General features: G+C 34.6%; 2 protein-coding genes across 2 annotated transcripts; one reads left to right on the forward strand and one right to left on the reverse strand.

Moving 5' to 3' along the window:
• Window positions 1-1,573: 1,573 nt before the first annotated feature.
• LOC111879421 (uncharacterized) lies at window positions 1,574-2,186 on the reverse strand. The gene has a single exon (XM_023875877.2). The coding sequence runs from the start codon at window positions 2,104-2,106 to the stop codon at window positions 1,741-1,743; it is 366 nt and encodes a 121-aa protein (XP_023731645.1). The 5' UTR covers window positions 2,107-2,186; the 3' UTR covers window positions 1,574-1,740.
• A 13,477-nt stretch (window positions 2,187-15,663) lies between these two features.
• On the forward strand, window positions 15,664-17,390 carry LOC111879378 (40S ribosomal protein S2-4). Its single transcript, XM_023875819.3, has 2 exons — window positions 15,664-16,396; window positions 17,060-17,390. Exons 1-2 carry the CDS (start codon window positions 15,716-15,718, stop codon window positions 17,222-17,224), a joined length of 846 nt encoding a protein of 281 aa, XP_023731587.1. The 5' UTR covers window positions 15,664-15,715; the 3' UTR covers window positions 17,225-17,390.
• Window positions 17,391-19,825: the final 2,435 nt, after the last annotated feature.

Here is a 19,825-nt window from a genome sequence, read left to right on the forward strand (position 1 = left end):
GAAATATTTTGATAAATGGTTATCATATTTTGTTTTTGGGACAAATTTCGCAACTGTTTTCTTTAAAAGATAACTCTGATTTTAAAACAAAGCATAAACAAATCGGTCTTTTCTGGCCGTGAAATTGGGGATGTCACACTGCCGCCACGTGGTGGCCATAAGCTTGTCACGACGTGGCGCACAAGAATGATACGTTTTTTATTCGGTGATGGCCATGTCGTGGTGTATCCTTCGCCATGTCGTGGCCATCACAAAACCTATATTTTGCTTCTTTAATTGCCCAAAAACATAAATGAAACTCTTACTTGGAATAGGTGTTCCACTCACAACAAAATTATAAGGTTATATCATCTAACGAAAGTAATTTTTATGAATTAAACAAAAAACCAAATATTTTATCATGTTGTTGATATTGTTGAAACCTTGTAGTTAAAAAAGTAATTGTTTGATCAACAATATAAATAAAATATTTAACCCTAAATTTCTCTTGTGCGGATTGTGACACGTTACAAGAAGTTTCGTTTGAAATTTCATCAAAATGCTTTTTTATTTTAGGTTCACATTTTTTATAAAATATTTGATCAATGCATATTTTCAATGCAATATCTTTTTGTAGCTTGTAAAACATTTGAAATACCAATTTCTCTATATTTAAAAAAAAAACAAAATCAACCTTTTTATTTTTTCCATAGCAATATATATATATATATATATATATATATATATATATATATATATATATATATATATATATATATCATTTTGATCAGATTTTACTGATATTTGAGTGGTAAACAGTTGAAATATTTCAAAAGAAAATCAAGATGGCCTTATATAAAAGAGTGTTTCATATCCTCCCTAATAAATGAAAATAATTTTGTCACATGTCGTTCTTTTATTAACTTGGACACATGTCATTTTTTTGTATTTTGATTAAATGTTTTTCCATTTGTCATTTTCTCATTTTTTTTATCTTTTTCTTAATTGACAACCATATTTACACCTCAATTAATAATTGTCATAATTGAAAATAACCAATAAATTACAATATTAATATTCATATAGTATTTAATATGTTTTTTTTTTAAATTCAAATTTTAATTTTTAAATTTCAAATCTAAAATTTCAAATTTAAATAAATTTTTGTTTAAGCTTTCATATTTAATTTTTTTTTATCAAACCCGTTATAACATACAATAATCGAAAAATATACGTGATAAGTCCTTTTAGCCCTTAAACAACGTCTACATTTTAAAGTAAGTCCTTTTTAAAGTAAGTGCGATAATGTTTCTTTGTCAAATATTACTCTTTAATCATTAACGATTATTGAAAGTAATATATATATATATATATATATATATATATATATATATATATATATATATATATATATATATATATATATATATATATATATATATATATATATATATATATATATATATAATTCAAAATTTGCTATTATCAAAAGATGTACATTTTCAAGACTTTGATTGTTAACCATCCTAAAGTTTTTTTTTTTTTTTTTTTTTTAATCTGGATCAAATGTATATAACAGGAATCAAATTCATCATTTTGTTAGAAAACATATTTAATTATGTAAGGGACCGAAATCTTCATCTACACCAATAAATTGATTAAACCAATAATGAATAACCATATAAGATTTTAAATATGTAAAAATAAAAATAAAAAAGATATACTATTACTGTTCCTTAATTTACCCTCTCCGTACATTCTTCACTTTTTTGCTTCTTCTTTTGCTGGGTTTGGTTCCTCTTTTGGCGGTGCTGCTGCTGCTGCCGGCGGCGGTGGTGCAGTTGAAATGCCGGCATCAATACAGCTTCTGCATCTACTCTCAATACATCCTTCAACTTCATGATCTCCTCCATTCCCACCATAATGCCTTCCTCCACATAGCCGTGCTATGAACCCTGCAATCACGGCGACGATGGTTATCACTGCCAGCACCACCACCAGCGTCTCGATTGACCGGTTTGCTGAATGGCTCTGCCCCACAGCCACCGGTGGTGGCTCCACCAGAGGCGGTAGCTGATCATCATCCCCACTATCCATCCTCATCAGTCTAAACGTTACCATCACCATGACCAAGCAAAATGTTCGTGTGTGTGTGAGAGAGAGAGAGAGAGAGAGAGAGAGAGAGAGAGCTAACGACAATGTTCTAACTTTAAGGTTAGTGGGTGGGTGGGTGATAAAAGGTGTTGACTGCCTTACTATTGAATTACAATCTGAACCCTTTACTATCATTAAAAATATCTTCTTTTTTTTTTTTTTTTTTTTTTTAACTTAACAATAATAATTTTAAGTTTTAACAGCGAAATCATCAAGACATCAAGGTTGACATGGAGCTTGTCTGGCTTGGCAAACATTATCGCTTTCCCTTCGTATAGGGTTGTGGCATCAAGCCTCTACACTTCCTTGTCATTTTCTTTATCTTTTCATTTCTTTCTATTATGGTTGATTTAATCAATAAATACAAAAGATGATTTTAATCGAGATAAATGAAAGACTTTCATTTAGATTCGATATACTTGCTATTATGGTTGATTTAATGTAAGTGCAATGGATTAATACTTCGTTGATTACCGATTCCTAATATGACTACATTAATGTTCACTAACCTAATCCTTTAACTAATAAGTTCATTCATATGATGATCAAGTAGATAAACTAACAAATTTACTAGTGTAAGGTTTGATTTATGTTAGACTTATAATGGATTGATCTATTTGGTTAATTAAATCAATTCAATATATGATTGGTCTTCATATATTAGCGCCTACGTTTACTTATCCACTTTTCTATTTAACTCTGAGGTTTTTGTCAAAACGTTAGTCCTATAATTTTGCAAATTACAAGATTATAAAATTCAAGTTAATCAAGAATCATACGTCATGCAAACTTAATTAAACTCAACAATAAACAGAAAAATAGTTATCATAAACATAAAGAGGTTCTTTAATAAGTTAACATAACAAATAACCAACTTAACATAATCCAATCTCTAAATCAACTCATAAATAAGCAAGTAATCTAGTCTAAACGAAATATTTAGCCCATAACTCCAGCAAAAAAAACATGTAAAAAGAAAATTCAACTTGTAATCTATGATAAAAAAAAAAAGTATAAGTAAATATAAGAAGTATTGCCTCCAATCTCTCAAAAATCGAGCTTCTAATCGATCTCTGCACTTCCAAGCTTCCAAACACTACAAATAAAATGACTTTTAATGACACAATTTTTTTAGTGGCAAAATAATTTTGTGCCACTATCATTATATTTTAGTGGCACATTTTAAAGAATGAAAAAAAAATCGTCCACAGTCACAAAAAATGATATATCCAAAAAACTTAAAACCTCTGCTTTTATCCCCAAAATCTTAAAGAGGGAAAAAAGCCCTCGCTCAAATGAAAATCGGAAGCTCCCCGATCAATTGCTCTCCATCTCTCTCTTCTCAATTCTACATATCACCATCCCTAAACACATTCGGTTATCTTTTACATATCAGAAAAGGGGTTAGAATGATGAGAAGCTAATTTTAATGTAACTCCTGCTTGGTTTTTCTTATTCATATATGTTGCTCTTTTTTCCCTTTCTTAAAAGAGATTCATACTTCTCTTTCTCTCTCTTCTTTCATACGACCACAGTGGAGGGAGAGGGAAGCACGATTATGTTATATAGGTGGTTTTTGGGGAGGTGGTTGTGAACGGAGTGACAATGATGATGGCCAAGACAATCAATCGATGACTGTACGTATGGATTCTTTCCTTCTCAAAGCTTTTCTCAGTATCTAGCCCTAACTTCGTACATTGCTGGAAAATTAGGAGTTTTGAGCATCTCGATGAGCCATTTATGGTGAAATTCTTTGTAAGTTGCTTTTGGATAGCGAATAAAAAGTATTATTTTTGTTAATTTCTCTATATAATTAGAGATTATGGATGACTGAATAATGTCATGCAGTCCTGCTCATCTAAATTGGTAAGCAACATTTGTACAGGGACATTGGCTTGATGATCAATTCTAGTGGGAATACAATGCTCATGACAAAATATGAAGTAGGTAGATGGGTTGAGCAGGTCAAATGCATCAATACCTTCCCATGGTGTATCTAATGCTTACAAGTTAGGTACATATAATCATCAATGCTCTATTAGTCGCTTTGTAAAATGCCCATTAAAATATGAATTTTAAATATCGTTGTGTTTGATTTGCCTGGTGATTGACTTGGACAAGTTAATCACCATTCCACAGGGGTAGAATCTTTGGGGATTGATGTTTATACAAACTATTGTTTTAGTTTTAGTGATTTTATATTGTATTTATGGGCTTACACTTACGATCTTTTGTCATATTTGTTTAATGGTTATTGAAAAAACGCTTACTAGGTTCTTACACTTGACTATGAAAATATTTATGTTACATATAGAATTGTTTATTATTTATCAATTACTTTAAATAAATCATCAATTATGAGGTATATCAAAATTTTAAAGTTATTATAACTTTAAATTTAAAATATAATTAGAAAAAGTAAATTTGAATTTTGAAGGGTTACCTAATATATATGTCTTTAACATGTGGCATGATATTAATGAGGAATTGTATTATAGTGAAACATGTCAAATGGAGATTAGAACTATTCATTTATTAGAATAGGGATTTGATAACACTTGTAGGTAATCTTAGTTTTGGAAAATTTTGCTAATCTTAGTTTTTTGAAGTGCAAAAATTGATTTTTTTAGTTTGTTAATGTTGTAAAGATGGTTTTGGTTTTGATATCTCCCAAAAATAGTAAATTCAATTTAACAAACATAATTATTATTTATCTCCTTTTATTGCAATAATCATTTTGTACATATTTTGATATTGGGAGAAGGAAATTATATAATTGAAGAGAAAGGAAAAAAATCCCTGATGTAAGTTTTGAATATTTTTCTCTCCTTCACTTTTCCGGATTAATAGTTTAATATCCTTATTTTTTTATATTTTCTTGAAATGTGAAAAGAAATTTAACAATCAATTCAAGGCAACAATAGAAGCTGATTTCTTGAGAAAATAATTGGAATTTGAGGATAAACGCTTCCTCTATAGGTTAGTTGTTAATGATGCTTATTTAACAGAGATGCAGATCCATTTGAAAGTATTATAAACTTGGTTATGTGGGTATCAACCAGAAACATACAAAGAGATGTGAATAAATATTGTGACAAACTTGAAAAGGTTTAGGCTTTAAAGTTCTAATTTCTTGATTCTCACTACCGATTAGGAATATAATATTAACCCAAATATTATTCCATGTAAATTGGTTGGAGTTTTTTCTTCTATGTACATCTAAGCATCAATCTTTCACCACTCCCATGATACCATTTGTAACATCACATACACGGTAGCTAAAGAACTCATTCAACCTCTAAATCAAATAAAGATGCGATGGAAAGTTAGTTATTAAATAGTCCTAATTCATTATTGAAACTAACACAGACCATGATCTACACAACCATGATTACATTTTTTTATTCTTACTTGTTTTTCTTGCAGAAAGTTACCTATTAGTACACGAAGAAGATTGATCCATCTTCAAACAATGTTGCTTACCTATGTTAATGTATTTTGAATTTCTTATCAGCATTAATAACTTTCTATACTCATACTAACTTTTATTATAAATTGTTTTGTTTTGTAGTATTTCCTACAAGCTATTTCAAGTGATTCCACAAACACACAAGGGTCAAAAGACAATTATGCAAATGATGATTTGTTTTGTTTTATAATCTTCCATACTAGCAAAGCATTTAGATTTATTAAATTTTAAAGGCATTTGAATTTTATGTATTGAGAATATTGTAACGCCCGTAGATCCGGGTTAGTCAATTTAGAGACGATAAGCATCAAAAATGAATTTTTGATGGAAGATTATTTAGAATGATTAATCTTAACCAAGTTGTAGTATATGTCACAAGGTTTTCCGTGCATATAAAGAACACCAAAAAACGAGTTATAACGAAGGAGTTATGACCTGTCGAAGTTTCGCGACAGAACCAGCACGACCCAACGCGACGTAAATAGTGAATTTAAGGTAGATAGATATCTATCCTTAGTGATCTAAATGAGAATTGAAGATCTCATCGATAGTAGTCCAACGATAAAAAGACAGACGAAAACGGAGTTCAGATGAAGGAGTTATGAGTTTATAACGGAGTTTTCCTGCACCGGCCTACTAAAAATAATATATAAGTAATATAATTATAATATATTAAAAATAAGTCAAAATTAGCCAATGGAGTCTAAACGAGAGTTGTAAAGCATAGTCTCACCTTCGCGTCGATATAAAGAATGTCGAAAACGGAGTTCGTATGCGAAAATTATGAATTTCTAAATTTCGGGGCGCGAAACCCCAAAACTGTAAGAGACCACGATGTGGCAAGTCTCCTGACACCTCCGGGAGTCCCCCAGATGCAACTTGCGATGACGCATGCAATGACGACCAAGCCCACGACGTGGAAAAATGTGTCACGACGTGGCAAGGGCAGATTTTACCCTATAAATAGATTTGAAGGGCCAGCCGATTTTGGTTGCTCATTCTCTCATCTCTCTCCCATATTACATCGTTTTACGTGCAATTTTAACCCCCCGAAGCCCCGGTATCACCCCGAGACCCGAAGCCCGAAGATCCCGAGAAGAAAAGAGTTTCTAAGCCGAAGCTCTGCCCGCGAGAAACCCGGTGTGTGAAGTGATCCCGGTTTCACCGAAGAATATCTACTTGAATAGTCGTAGTGTTGTCTGATCATCTTCTGATAAGGTGAGTGTATAATCCCTTTCATAAACACGATTATAATACAAGTATTGTTTGAATGTATTAAGTATATGTTTGGTGTGAGTGTATAGTCACTTTCATCTTACACATAGATATGAAGTATTTTATAAAATACATGCTATGTGTATATATATATTGTTGTTTATATGTGAGTGTGTGGTTACTTTCTTCTAACACATAATTATGAAGTATTTTATACGAAATACATGCTATGTGTATAATATAAAGTTGTTTATATGTGTGAGTGTATAGTCCCTTTCATAAACACGATTATAATACAAGTATTGTTTGAATGTATTAAGTATATGTTTTGGGTGAGTGTGCGGTCACTTTCTTCTAACACATAAATATTAAGTATTTGTTATGAAATACGTGCTATGTGTTTATATATTGTTTGTTTATTTGAGATGAGTATGGAATAGATGAACCATATAGGTTTTATGAGTTAAACTGTATATATATTTTATATATACGAATATGTTGGGTAGGACATGGGTAGATGAGATCCGTGAGTATGGATCAGATCAAGAGGTTAGTTTTAGATCCGTGAGTATAGATTAGATCAAGAGATTGGATTTAGATCCGAGAATATGGAATAGAAAAGAGATAAACTTGTTATTAATCCGAGAGTATGGATTAAGACATAGTAAATTGTCCCTAGTCCGGGAGTATGGATTAGGCACTGTTTAGATCCGGGAGTATGGATCAGAACAAGATTTAGGTATAGTAAATTGTCCCTAGTCCGGGAGTATGGATTGAGCACAGTTTTAGATCCGGGAGTATGGATCAGACCAATAGGTAAACTTGTTATTAATCCGGGAGTATGGATTAAGACATAGTTAATTGTCCCTAGTCCGGAAGTATGGATTGGGCACAGTTTTAGATCCGGGAATATGGATCAGACCAAGAGATTAGTTTAGATCCGGGAGTATGGATTAGACTAAGAGGTTAGTTTTAGGTCCGAGAGTATGGATCGGGTGGAGAGATTAGTTTAGATCCGTGAGTAGGGATCAGATAAAGAGGAAAAGTTTAGATACGAGAGTTTAAATCGTGTCGTTGTGAGGATCGATGGGGTGGGATAAGAGTTGCCTTTATATGGTGAAAATGTACAAGTTTGAATGTTCTATATTTATAAATATATGATATAACATTGTGTGATGAAAACCATATATGCTCACCAGGCTCCCAAGCCTGACCCACTCAGTTTTCTTTGTATCACATGTATCGATACGAAAACATATTTCACATAGAGATTTAAAGGAGATATAAATCATTAGTGTAATTAAATGTAAGTTCTGTTTATGTTTATATGTCTGTATCGGAATATGACATCCGAGGTTTTATTATTAATTGAAAATACATTCTCTTTGAGAAATATTTTGATAAGTTATTATCATATCTTGTTTTGGGAACAAATTCCGCAACCGTTTTCTTTAAGAGATTACTCTGATTTTAAAAATAAAGCATAAACAAATCGGTATTTTCTGGCCGTGAAATTGGGGATGTCACAAATATTAATGTTAGAGAAATTAATTTGAACTTAAGTAAAGATTTTGTGTTTTTCCATTTAAATTTATAAAGAAATCGAATAAAAATATTTTGTGACAATACAAAGTGTCCTAAAAACATAAAGATTGTTTTTATTTTACCACTTATAGTGTCATTAAAGAAGTTTTACAAAATCCAAAAGTGTTATAGTGGCATAAAAAATGTGTCACTAAAACCCAAAGGGCTGCTACGACATAACCAAAAAGTGCCACTAAAAGCCTTTAGTGGGAGCGTTTCTAGTGGCATTTCTTTTTTGTGTCGTTGATTGCAAAGTGGGGTTTTAGTGGTACTTTTTTGATTTTTAATGGCTCTTTTTTTGTGCCACTAAACGTCATTTGTAGTGAAATAACGTTCTTGGCCTTTAAAAGTCGACTAAAGCTCAAGAACAAGTTAGGTTTTCGGAGAATTTTGCCTGCTATATATATTTTCCCCAAGTCGGTTCACCACGACGTGGTCTTTGGGTTTATTGCGTAATCAACAAATCTTCGAAGTTCATCGAGATAATTCAAAACGCCACGTTGTGGTAAAGAGACTTTCCTTCATTTTAGCCTTTATCTGAGTCCCTAGCTTCCAACTTCCTCCCTTTTTCGTTCCCGAGCATGTTTTTTTTTACTTCTACAACACACCATGTACTAGATTAAGTATATTTTGTCCTATAACGAGCATAAAACTGGCTAAAAATATTAAGATATGATGTCAAATATATATGTAGATATACACATATCACCCCGAGACGTTCATCTAAGAGCTTCATGATGGCACCAAAAATCATAGGGGTGGCCTCCATAATATCGTGAGCAATCTCCGATGTGATGAACTTGCGCATCCTTTCATCAATCGGTTATGCACCGAACCATAATCGAACCCAGAACCTCTTCCCCGAGTGGTTACCATACTTAAATGCAAACATACAAACGATCAGAAAGAACTCAAAGGAATTCTCACACCCCAAGCTCCTAAGAATCTCTGATACCATTCTTGGTTCAAGTACAAATTGTGTTCTTTCAGTAGTACGAGCTCAATACTACCTTCCACACATACATGTACTTTCCTCAAGAACCATCCCGAATCCTCTAAGTCACTCCACTAAAGAAAATCAACCAAACTCTATGCTAAACAACATATATATATATATACACACACACACACATATATATCGCCACTATAGCACTCCCTAGGCTCTCCTAAGAATCCTCGCCTCACTGGCCTTTGCAATACTAGGAACTTCTACCAACATTGTCGGTTTCCTTATGCATGGAAATTATACATAATACAGGATAAGATAGATAGTCGAATAATAATTCTACACTAAGCACACAACCCGACATGGAACAAGAAATAAGACTAAGGGAAAATGACTTACAAGTCTAACGAAGTTTCCAAACCGTTTAAAAAACCCCAATCATGTTTTGCCTGTTAAAAAAAACCCAACGAACTTAACATTTTGTCTAAGAAAACCCAACTAAGTTACACTTTTGTTCAGTTCTATGAAAGTCAAAGAAGACAAATAGATTATGTGGCTTATTACCATATCATGAAAATGACTTGTAACACCAACGAAGTTTCCAAACCGTTCAAAAAACCCTAATCATATTTTGTCTATTCAAAAAAACTCGACAAACTTAACCTTTTGAAAAGACAAAACATGATTGGGGTTTTTTTGAACGAATTAGAAGCGTCATTGGGTTTTTTAGAAAAAAGTTTAAGTTCGTTGGGTTTTCTTGAGCAGACAAAAAATGATTGATGATTTTTGAACGGTTTGGAAACCTCCTTGGGTTTGTAAGTCATTTTCCTATAAGGCTAAATTAGTCATTCTAAGGCTATATGATCCTAACCGTATACAACTTTTGGAACATACACTTAGCAATTAACCCTGTCAATATAGATTCCAAGAATACATAACATCCAATCCCTCCTAGGCTACAAGGCATCACACAAATCATGCAATTCTATCATGTGATTCCTGAAGGTATCCTTAGCCCTACTCTAACATGCAATTTACATAACAACATACTAATCATAATACTTAGGTATGAGTATTTTGGGAATCACTTACTTAAGCTCGAATGATTGCACACATCACACCCATTTTCTTTGTAAAATTCTTTTTAGAAAACTCATTTTCCTTTAAAATATTATCAATTCCTCAATTTGAGTTCTGACATAGCCGAGAGTGTGCTCGAATCCTTCAAACCAAGTCTCTGATACCAACCTGTATCGTCCCAAAAATAGTGGTAAAATTTTAATTTTTCAAACACCCAAAAATACAACTAAATTGTTCCAAATCAACCACAATATAAATATTGTCAATATAAGGGTAAAATCAAATGTCTATGCGGAATAAAATCAAGGGGAGTGTTGTGCAATCACATCAGACCCTTCCTTTTCGAACCAGAAGTACCTGAAATGTTAGACCACAAAACTATAAGAACAAATCTTAGTGAGTTCCCTAAAATACCACAAAACCATACATAATCTCGGGTCCCGCCCAACATACAATCAGGCCCCGTCCATCATACATAACGAGCCCCACCCAACATACATAACGAGCCCCACCCAACATACATAAGGAGCCCCGCCCAACATGCAAATAGCACCAACCCAACATAAAAATAAAAATGGCCCAACCCCACATACACATGCAAGAGTCAGAAAGACATTTAGCATCCAACATAATACAATCTAGTGGGTCGGCATTGGTGCCTTCGACCTACAAATATAGTGAAAAGGCTCACCTATTTCACAGGATTAACATAGCGTACTTCCATGCGAACAACACTATAGCACACCTATCGAATCAAACAGGGTCACACCTTAGTCTAACTTCCAAAATTAGTCATTTTGACCAATAGTCAACCCAAGTCAACAGTCATAACCAAAGTCAACAGTCAACACTTCTATCAGCTGACCCTCACGTCGTGACCAGCTCATGGTCACGTCGTGAAAACAAATCCCACCTATTCCTAGCCCAGTCACGATTTAACTCGACTTAACTCCACTCATAACCGATCCATGGCCATACCCTCACGTCGTGACAAAGCTATTCAAAAACATTCGGGGAATTCTCATCGTCACATCATGACCACCAAATGGCCACGTCGTGATACACACATAATGATCATCTTAATGCGTTCAACCCTAAACCTTGAACATATGCATTCCAACTTTCCAATAGGCCTTATAACTCAAAAATGAACCTAAAAATCGATGCTTTGTGGACATGCATGTCTAGATCTCCTTTTGGGTAAAAATGAAGAAAATCACCAAAGCTTTTCATGCAAGGGTCCAAAACACAATCACTTTCCAGATCTGAACCATATGATAAACATAGGACCTCAAGGATCCATAAAGTTGCCAACTTTATGGAATCCCACCAATCTAGCTAACTTATTTATGGAAAAAAATGGGACAAAACTTTAGATCTAGCAACTTATCATTAGAAAGATTAGATCTTGGACACTTACAAAGGTCCAAACTTGCTCAAATGAAGCTCCAAGCTAGCCAATGTGTTTACACTCTTCCAATGACTCCTTCCTTCAAAAGCAATCACAAGCACCAATATGAGTCCAAAAAATGGAGGAGTTGAAGGCCCAACTCGTCGAGTAAGATCGAATCCGGGGCGAGAACTAAGTAGTCTACTCGACGAGTCGGAAGACCGACTCGGCAAGTAGGCGCTGTTTGATGAAAACCCTAATTTCAAGGGTTTGTCCCCTTATTTAAAGAACATAATGCCCCTATGACCTTCCTTATCACTCCCTCAATGTCCAAAAAACTCTAACTCGCCACCTTGAGCCTTGTGAATGTTTGAGTGTCGTTTCGGAGTAAACTTGTGTGGTTTGAAGCTAGTGTGAAGAAGAGGAAGAAGGAGGACTTCAAGAGAAGTTTGTAGATCCAAGAACAACAACAGTTTCTCCCCACTTTCTGGTAATCAAGCTTTATACTTCACTTGTAGTTTCTTAGATCTCCTTGTGGTCATTTTTATGAAGTTTTGGATCCAAGAAGCTTGATCTTTGGGTATTCGACGTCCCAAGTTAATATAACTTCAGATCTGGAACCTTAGAGGGCCCTCATGGCATAAAGGTGCCATCTTCATGGCCATGAGAACCCCATGTATGAAATAAACCCTATTTTTGGTCCTTTGAGCATAAAAGTCCCATGCATGTACGTAAAGTTCATAACTTTACGTGTTATATCTACTTACAGAGCCCAGATCTACCTCTCTGGATGAGTTTTGCCCATCAAAAATCTAATTATTAGACTTGGACATGCATGGACTCGGCGAGTCGTGAGTTGATTCCCAAAAATTGTTATGGTCCAAGGAACCCATTTCAGTACAGAAGGGATTTGGATGAGTCCAGGGAGGGGACTCAATGAAATGGACAAAGCCATGGATCTGGAAACCATGGGACTCGAAGAGTGCATGAACGTACTCGACGAGTCCAAGGCCATCTCCCAACTCATGAAGACGGACTCGACGAGTTGTTCATATAACTCGGCGAGTCCCAGACTAGACACATTCTTATTATGAAGATAAACTCGACGAGTTCAGGAAGAACTCGGCGAGTCAAATGAACATTGTCTCGATGTTATGATTGAAGGTGAACTCGTCGAGTTCTTGCTAAACTCGACGAGTAGAGTCGGGTTGGGGGTAGTTGAGAAGATTAGGACTTGACGAGGTGACGGGCCAACTCGACGAGTCCGGTCAACTGGGAAGTTGACTTTGACCATGATGTTGACTTTAGCTAGGGGTAAAATGGTCATTTTACCCTAAGAATATTTATCAACTTTTGAGTAAGTGTCATTATGGGAATTATTGTCGGAGAGCCACAGGAGCAACAACCACATATTTCTCACTCAGGGTTTCAGCAGTCAGACACGCGAGGTGAGTGTCCCTTCAGTAAGAATGGGTCTAAGGCACCAAGGTTGGCTTGCAGTATGTGTTTATTATTAGTTGAGTGTGGGTAGGGCACGTACCTCTTAGTTAGTTGAGTGTGGGCGGGGCTCGTATCTCCAAGTAGTATGTTTGCGATATGATTCATGATTGAATGATAGACTTAGTATACTTGTTTCTGTGTGATACTTGTATGTCAATATAGTAGCTGAGTGTGGGCGGGGCCCGTATCTCACAGTAACTGAGTGTGGGCGGGGCTTGTATCTCGAACAGTTGAGTGTGGGCGGGGCCCGTATCTCACAGTAATTGAGTGTGGGCGGGACCCGTATCTCGAATAGTTGAGTGTGGGCGGGGCCCATATCTTAAAAATAGCAGAGTGTAGGCGGAGTGTGGGCGGGGCCTTTATCTCCATGAGTGTGGGTGGGGCCCATATCTCCTAGTTGCATGTTATATGTGTGTGTTATGTGGTAGTTTGGGGGAGCTCACTAAGCTTTGTGTTTACAGTTTTCAGTTTTGGTTATAGGTACTTCCACTAGTAAAGGGAAAGGGATCGGGTTGATCGCATGATACACACCACAATCACAGCCTGGGAGTTCACTCTGATGATTTGATATGAGATTTTGTTTTGAGACAGATACTATGATGTTTTATGATACATGATTATGATTTTACTTATGATGGTTGATGGTTTTAATAATGTTTTAAAAACAAAATTTTTGGGTTGTATTTTTGGGATGTTTCACTAGTTCTTCAATCCATGCTCAAATCCCCAATGTGAATATATGTCAAAATAGTAATTGTGTAAACATGTTGTTAGCCTTTGGATTGGAATTGGATAATAACAACAATCCAATTCTCAATCATAACTCCCAAAAACACTTCAAACCATTGATAAATGCAATGCATGCAATTTTAGAAACTTTTGTGATGATTAATTATAAAACCAAATCAAATGAAATACACATGCTTCAAAATCATAATCGAAGTTACTTACTCCCAAACAATGTCTCTTCCATACTAAGGTGTAAATAACAGGCCTTGTAACGTTTACCTGTAACCCAAGTAGGGGTATGAAAGTGGGTTGGATTATGATTTAGTCCTATTTAGTTGGGGTCCGGTGGTGTGTAATTTGACTTGCCCATTCCAAGTAGAGAGTTCCTTCAAGTGGGTTGAGCAAAGACTTTGGGTCTCTTGGAACCTAGACAAGGGGGAAATACGTTGGGTTTGATGGCGCGTGATTTGACTTGCACGTTCCTCGATTTCGATAGTCGAAGGATAACAAGTCTTGGCTCTTCAAGCCCATATTGCCAACTAGAGTGACTCAAATGCACACCCCCATACTAGGGTGTAAATGGTCTAAGTCTAATTTGGGTATAAGCTACAACTTAGCCCATTGTCGTTGACTTAATAAATTAAATAAATTCTGACCAACATAGTTAGGAACCAATATCTAATCCTTCATTATTTAGAGAATCGTATAACTATCAACATGGTTCCCATCTAATAGGTTTGTAAAGTCTATTTGTGCTTATGCAATCAATAATTTCCTTCATCAAGATCATTAGGTCAAAACATGATGTTATATCATTTAAAATCTATGAAATTAATCTTTCAAATGTCCATGAAACACGCAATCCAACCCACCCCAATTGATATACACAAAAATGACGGTTAAAAAAAAAAATCCAACCAACATTTTTATTTTAAATGAAGAAATTTCCAAAAATACTTTTCATAAAATGCATAAACATACTGTAATGGTCACATAGCAAGAAAATGTACTAATTATATAAATTTATACCAAAATATTTAGCAAGTAACCGCATATGATTTGTATTTGGGTCAATTACACAAAATAACCACACATGTATATATTGTCCTCGTTTGTAGTTACATACTTTGGTAGTTGTAAAAATTAAATTTTGCTTTAGAATGGTAACACACATTTTAAACTATTGTTAAACTACTTTTCATTCCACACATATCTTAGATAAGACTTAAAGTGTCAATCTCATAAAAATCTCATGAAAAGATAGACACATTATATTGCAAGGCAAACTGGCAAAATACCTACTTCTTTATTTAACCCAAAACTTATACATTTATGTCAATGTTGCTAGGCCAGTAAATATTCATGTCAATGTTGCTAGATAAAATACATTTATTTTATCTGGTTATAACTCTATTTAACCCAAAACTTATAAATATTCATGTCCATGTTGGTTAAGAGTAGGAAATGAAAATTTAAATTTATTCACGACATAACAGCCGAAACAGTCAAAAAAGTATTTTGATGGACTTCCGAATATAAGCCCAACCCAGTCTCATAGTCCATCTGACAAACCCTAGCATTTTCGGCGCCACATATATATTTCTCCATCTTCAGCTCTAGGGTTTCGTATCTCTAAATCTCTCTTATTTCTCATAAGCAAACAGCAACCATGGCAGAAAGAGGCGGAGAACGTGGTGGATTTGGAGGCGGAGAACGTGGAGGATTTGGACGTGGTTTCGGTGGCCGCGGAGGCCGTGGTGGTGACCGTGGTAGAGGTCGTCGCCGTGGACCTCGCCGCGACACAGAAGAAGAGAAGTGGGTGCCAGTAACCAAGCTGGGGCGTCTTGTGAAGGATGGTAAGATCACCAAGCTTGAAGAAGTCTACCTTCATTCCCTCCCCATCAAGGAGCACCAGATCATTGATCAAATCCTGCCGTCACTTAAAGATGAGGTGATGAAGATCATGCCTGTCCAGAAACAGACCCGTGCTGGACAAAGAACCAGGTTTAAGGCTTTTGTTGTTGTTGGAGATGGAAATGGCCACGTAGGACTCGGAGTCAAGTGCTCAAAGGAAGTGGCTACTGCCATTAGAGGTGCAATCATATTGGCTAAGCTGTCTGTGATTCCAGTGAGGAGGGGATACTGGGGTAACAAGATTGGAAAGCCCCATACAGTGCCATGTAAGGTTACTGGAAAGTGTGGTTCAGTTACTGTTAGGTTGGTTCCTGCTCCTCGTGGTGCTGGTATTGTGGCTGCCAGAGTTCCAAAGAAGGTTCTTCAGATGGCTGGGATCGATGACGTGTTTACGATGTCTCGTGGATCCACAAAAACCCTTGGAAACTTTGTTAAGGTCAATTACTATTCTTTTTGCATATTACTTGAGCTGATTATAAGTTGCTTGTTCACGTTATCTGCTCTTATTCAGTAGTTACTCATCAATTCTGGTTTATCTATACTACTTTGCATATGAAATTATTGCTTATATTTTTCCAGTTTCAATGTAAGTCGATAGTTTTTTTTTGCTAGTGTCAAGTATGAAGTAATTAAACATTGTATCTCGCTATACATTTGCCAAAATCACACCCCTAATTCTTATTTGCAGGATGTATTAAATTTTTAATCTTTTAGTCCATGAGTTCTTATATTGAGAGTAATTCTATCAGTTCAGAAAAAGTCTGTGTTTTTTGGCTAGATTTATCTGGGTATTATAATTAAATTAATATTGAATATTTCACAATTGTTTTTTATCTATACATTGTTCTTTTTGCTGCATTTGATATGAACTACGTGAATTAGTTTATTTTTCACTATTTTGTTGTTGCTTTAGTTGTCTTTTTTTTTTTCTACTTTTTGTTCCAAATACTTGCATCTATTATTTATTAAATTGCTCATGTGTTTATGGTGTTTAAACTTTATGCTTTTTATGTTCCTGTACATGTCATATATGTATTTTAAGGGTTGGAATTTTGTTGATATAAAGGCATTTAAAATCAACTTTTGATTTTTTTTGCAGGCTACTTTTGACTGTTTGCTGAAAACTTATGGGTTTTTGACTCCTGATTTCTGGAGGGAGACAAGGTTTTCAAGATCACCATTCCAAGAGTACACAGATCTTCTTGCAAAGCCAACCACAAAGGCAATAACTTATGTTGAAGATGTTGCTGAAATTCCTGCTTGACAATCTTTGAGAATTTTGGAGAGTATGTTATGTTTTTATCTAGGATGTTTTGTCACAGATTACCGGTTGAATTTTATGTTATTTCTTTTTGATTTTTGATAATTACTCTGTTCTGTTTTTGGAATACAAGTACAATCTTTGATAATGCCGTATGGATGTTTTCTCATCATGTTTCTTACTTGATATGCACCCTGAAAAAATAGGTTAAAACTAGTAATGAGTAATGGCTCCCTAATGCATGGATGATATTCAAATTTTGTTTTCTCCCATTCACCCTAAAATCTCATATACCTTATAAACTTGCCAATTTTACTTCCTCTTCAGATCCTTGTTGCAAATTCTACCCTATTTGACAATTAGAGCCTTAAGAATGTTCATCATCTTATTTGATTCAGATTTTAAAGCCATTGCACAAACTACTAGCTTGAATAATTTATTCTCAAAATGGATTGGTGTTACACAAAGTATTTCGTTTTGGTGGTTGTGTTATTCCTTTAGTATCTTATTCTCAAAAGAATACATTGCAAATGTAAGTATTTTGTTGTTTGCAATATAAAATGTACGTGGATGATTTTTTTAAATGATTTTTAGTTGGGGGCTGTTTTATAATACCATTTTTAATGGTTAAGAAAATGTAAGACTCTGTAATCCTTCAAAGACTTTTGATACGTTTAGAGATCGTTTAGATGTTGTATCAAACGTATTGAAGCCTGAGGTTGTATGGTTCTATCAAACATGTCAAATGATGATGTATCAAATGCGTTGAATGCTTAGCTATTTAGAGGTGATCTTTGAATTGTTCCATTTACATGTCATTGGACCACTTAGCATTCAGATGCTTGCATTTTGTGTTATTAAGTTGTTTATGTCATTTATTTATATTAGTATTGTTGTTCACATTAGTTAAAAAAACTGATTATGTTTTTTTTTTTATTTTTTCATGTATGACACAATATTCTATTTCTAATGGAGGTCTCCTATAGAAAGAACCTCTCTAGTCTCTACCTTTGCGTACATCTAATATTTCTATTGCTTTGCGCCTATTTGTGAATTATTATTATCTTTGAATGATCAAGACATAATTAACCTTACTAAATATGTTTTTTCTTATAGAATCATCTAAATATTGAACATGCCTATACTACGTGTTGTATTTGGTATTTGAGGAAATACAACATCCATCATCATCGCCATAATGTTGTATAGTTTTAAGTATTAGTGTGATGAATGTACAAGTAGTTCTCTTGTACCACCGCTGGAATGGTAACAAAGAAACACGTGCCGATTTGAACCTCCATCTCCACTTTTTGTTTGAGTTGCTAGATCGAAGGGCTAACCCACCACCAACATCTATTAGAGGCAAACCCTAGCATCACAATCACACGTGTTTTCACCTTATCTAGTTCGTCAGAGAAAGAAAGAAAGTTCGACGAAGGTGAAGATCAACTCATTAGAGGAGGTGGACGACGGTTTTTGTAAATCTGATTGACGGGGCAGGTGGACGACGGTGGATCCTGATAAATATGTATGGAGGTAGGCAGTGGGGGATCTGGACGGAGATGAATGGAAGTGGACGACAGTTGATTTGCACGGGGGTGGACGATGGTAGATCTGGACAGAAGCAAATCCGGTGACATGTGGCTAACGGTGGTGCTCTAGCAGAGAAGAGAAGAAAGAGAGGGAATAAAGAGTTGGATATTTAAAGAGAAAGGGTTGAATGAGATAGGTTATTAGTTATTTTATTTTATTTTTTTAATTTTTAAAAATATTTAAGTAAATAAAAAATATGGAAAAGAATATAGAGTGACAAAATAGTAATTTCAAATGCATTTAAATTTTGGAAGGACCAAATCTATATAATATTTTAAAGACAAAATCTTGTATCATATTTTAAAGACAAAACATCATAAAGGGTCCTTATGGTTTTTTGAAATTTAAGATATAATCTCTAAGTTAAAAAAACCTCATAGATGTCCCTGTTGTTCCAAAACTTTTAACAAATAGTCCATCACCCACCTAAAAGTTATTTTATACCCTTTTAAATTCTTTTTATAATTAATTTTAAATAAACTATTAAATAAAAAAACAAAATAAATAACCTCATTTGGGCGCGCACACACACACACACACACACACACACACATATATATATATATATATATATATATATATATATATATATATATATATATATATATATCCCTCTCGATGCAATACCTATCACTTTCTACACATGAATTGGTAACCAATATCCTCATTTATTGGAAACAATATTCTACTGAACAGAAAAACCTTATATCACCGCAAATAACCCGTTGGAAGAACTTCATTTAAAGACCACCTTCAAGGATTTGTTGAACATTCACGAGAAAAGATGCAATGAAGCCTCATTGGAAAGTTACATATATGATCAAACCTAGACCCCTGAAACTTGATCCCAATACCACTGGTGCTCTCTTCTTAACAAAACCATATGGAAGTCGATTTTCCTACTTTGAATCAAAACCATAACCTTTGTTTCACCATTAGAGGAAGTGACTACTGCAACAAGCCATCCTCGTGTTTCTGTTTCATTATCATCGGAGATACAAGGAGTTCCAC

This window comes from Lactuca sativa, chromosome 9 (assembly GCF_002870075.4).
Source record: "Lactuca sativa cultivar Salinas chromosome 9, Lsat_Salinas_v11, whole genome shotgun sequence".
Classification (NCBI taxonomy): Eukaryota; Viridiplantae; Streptophyta; class Magnoliopsida; order Asterales; family Asteraceae; genus Lactuca; species Lactuca sativa.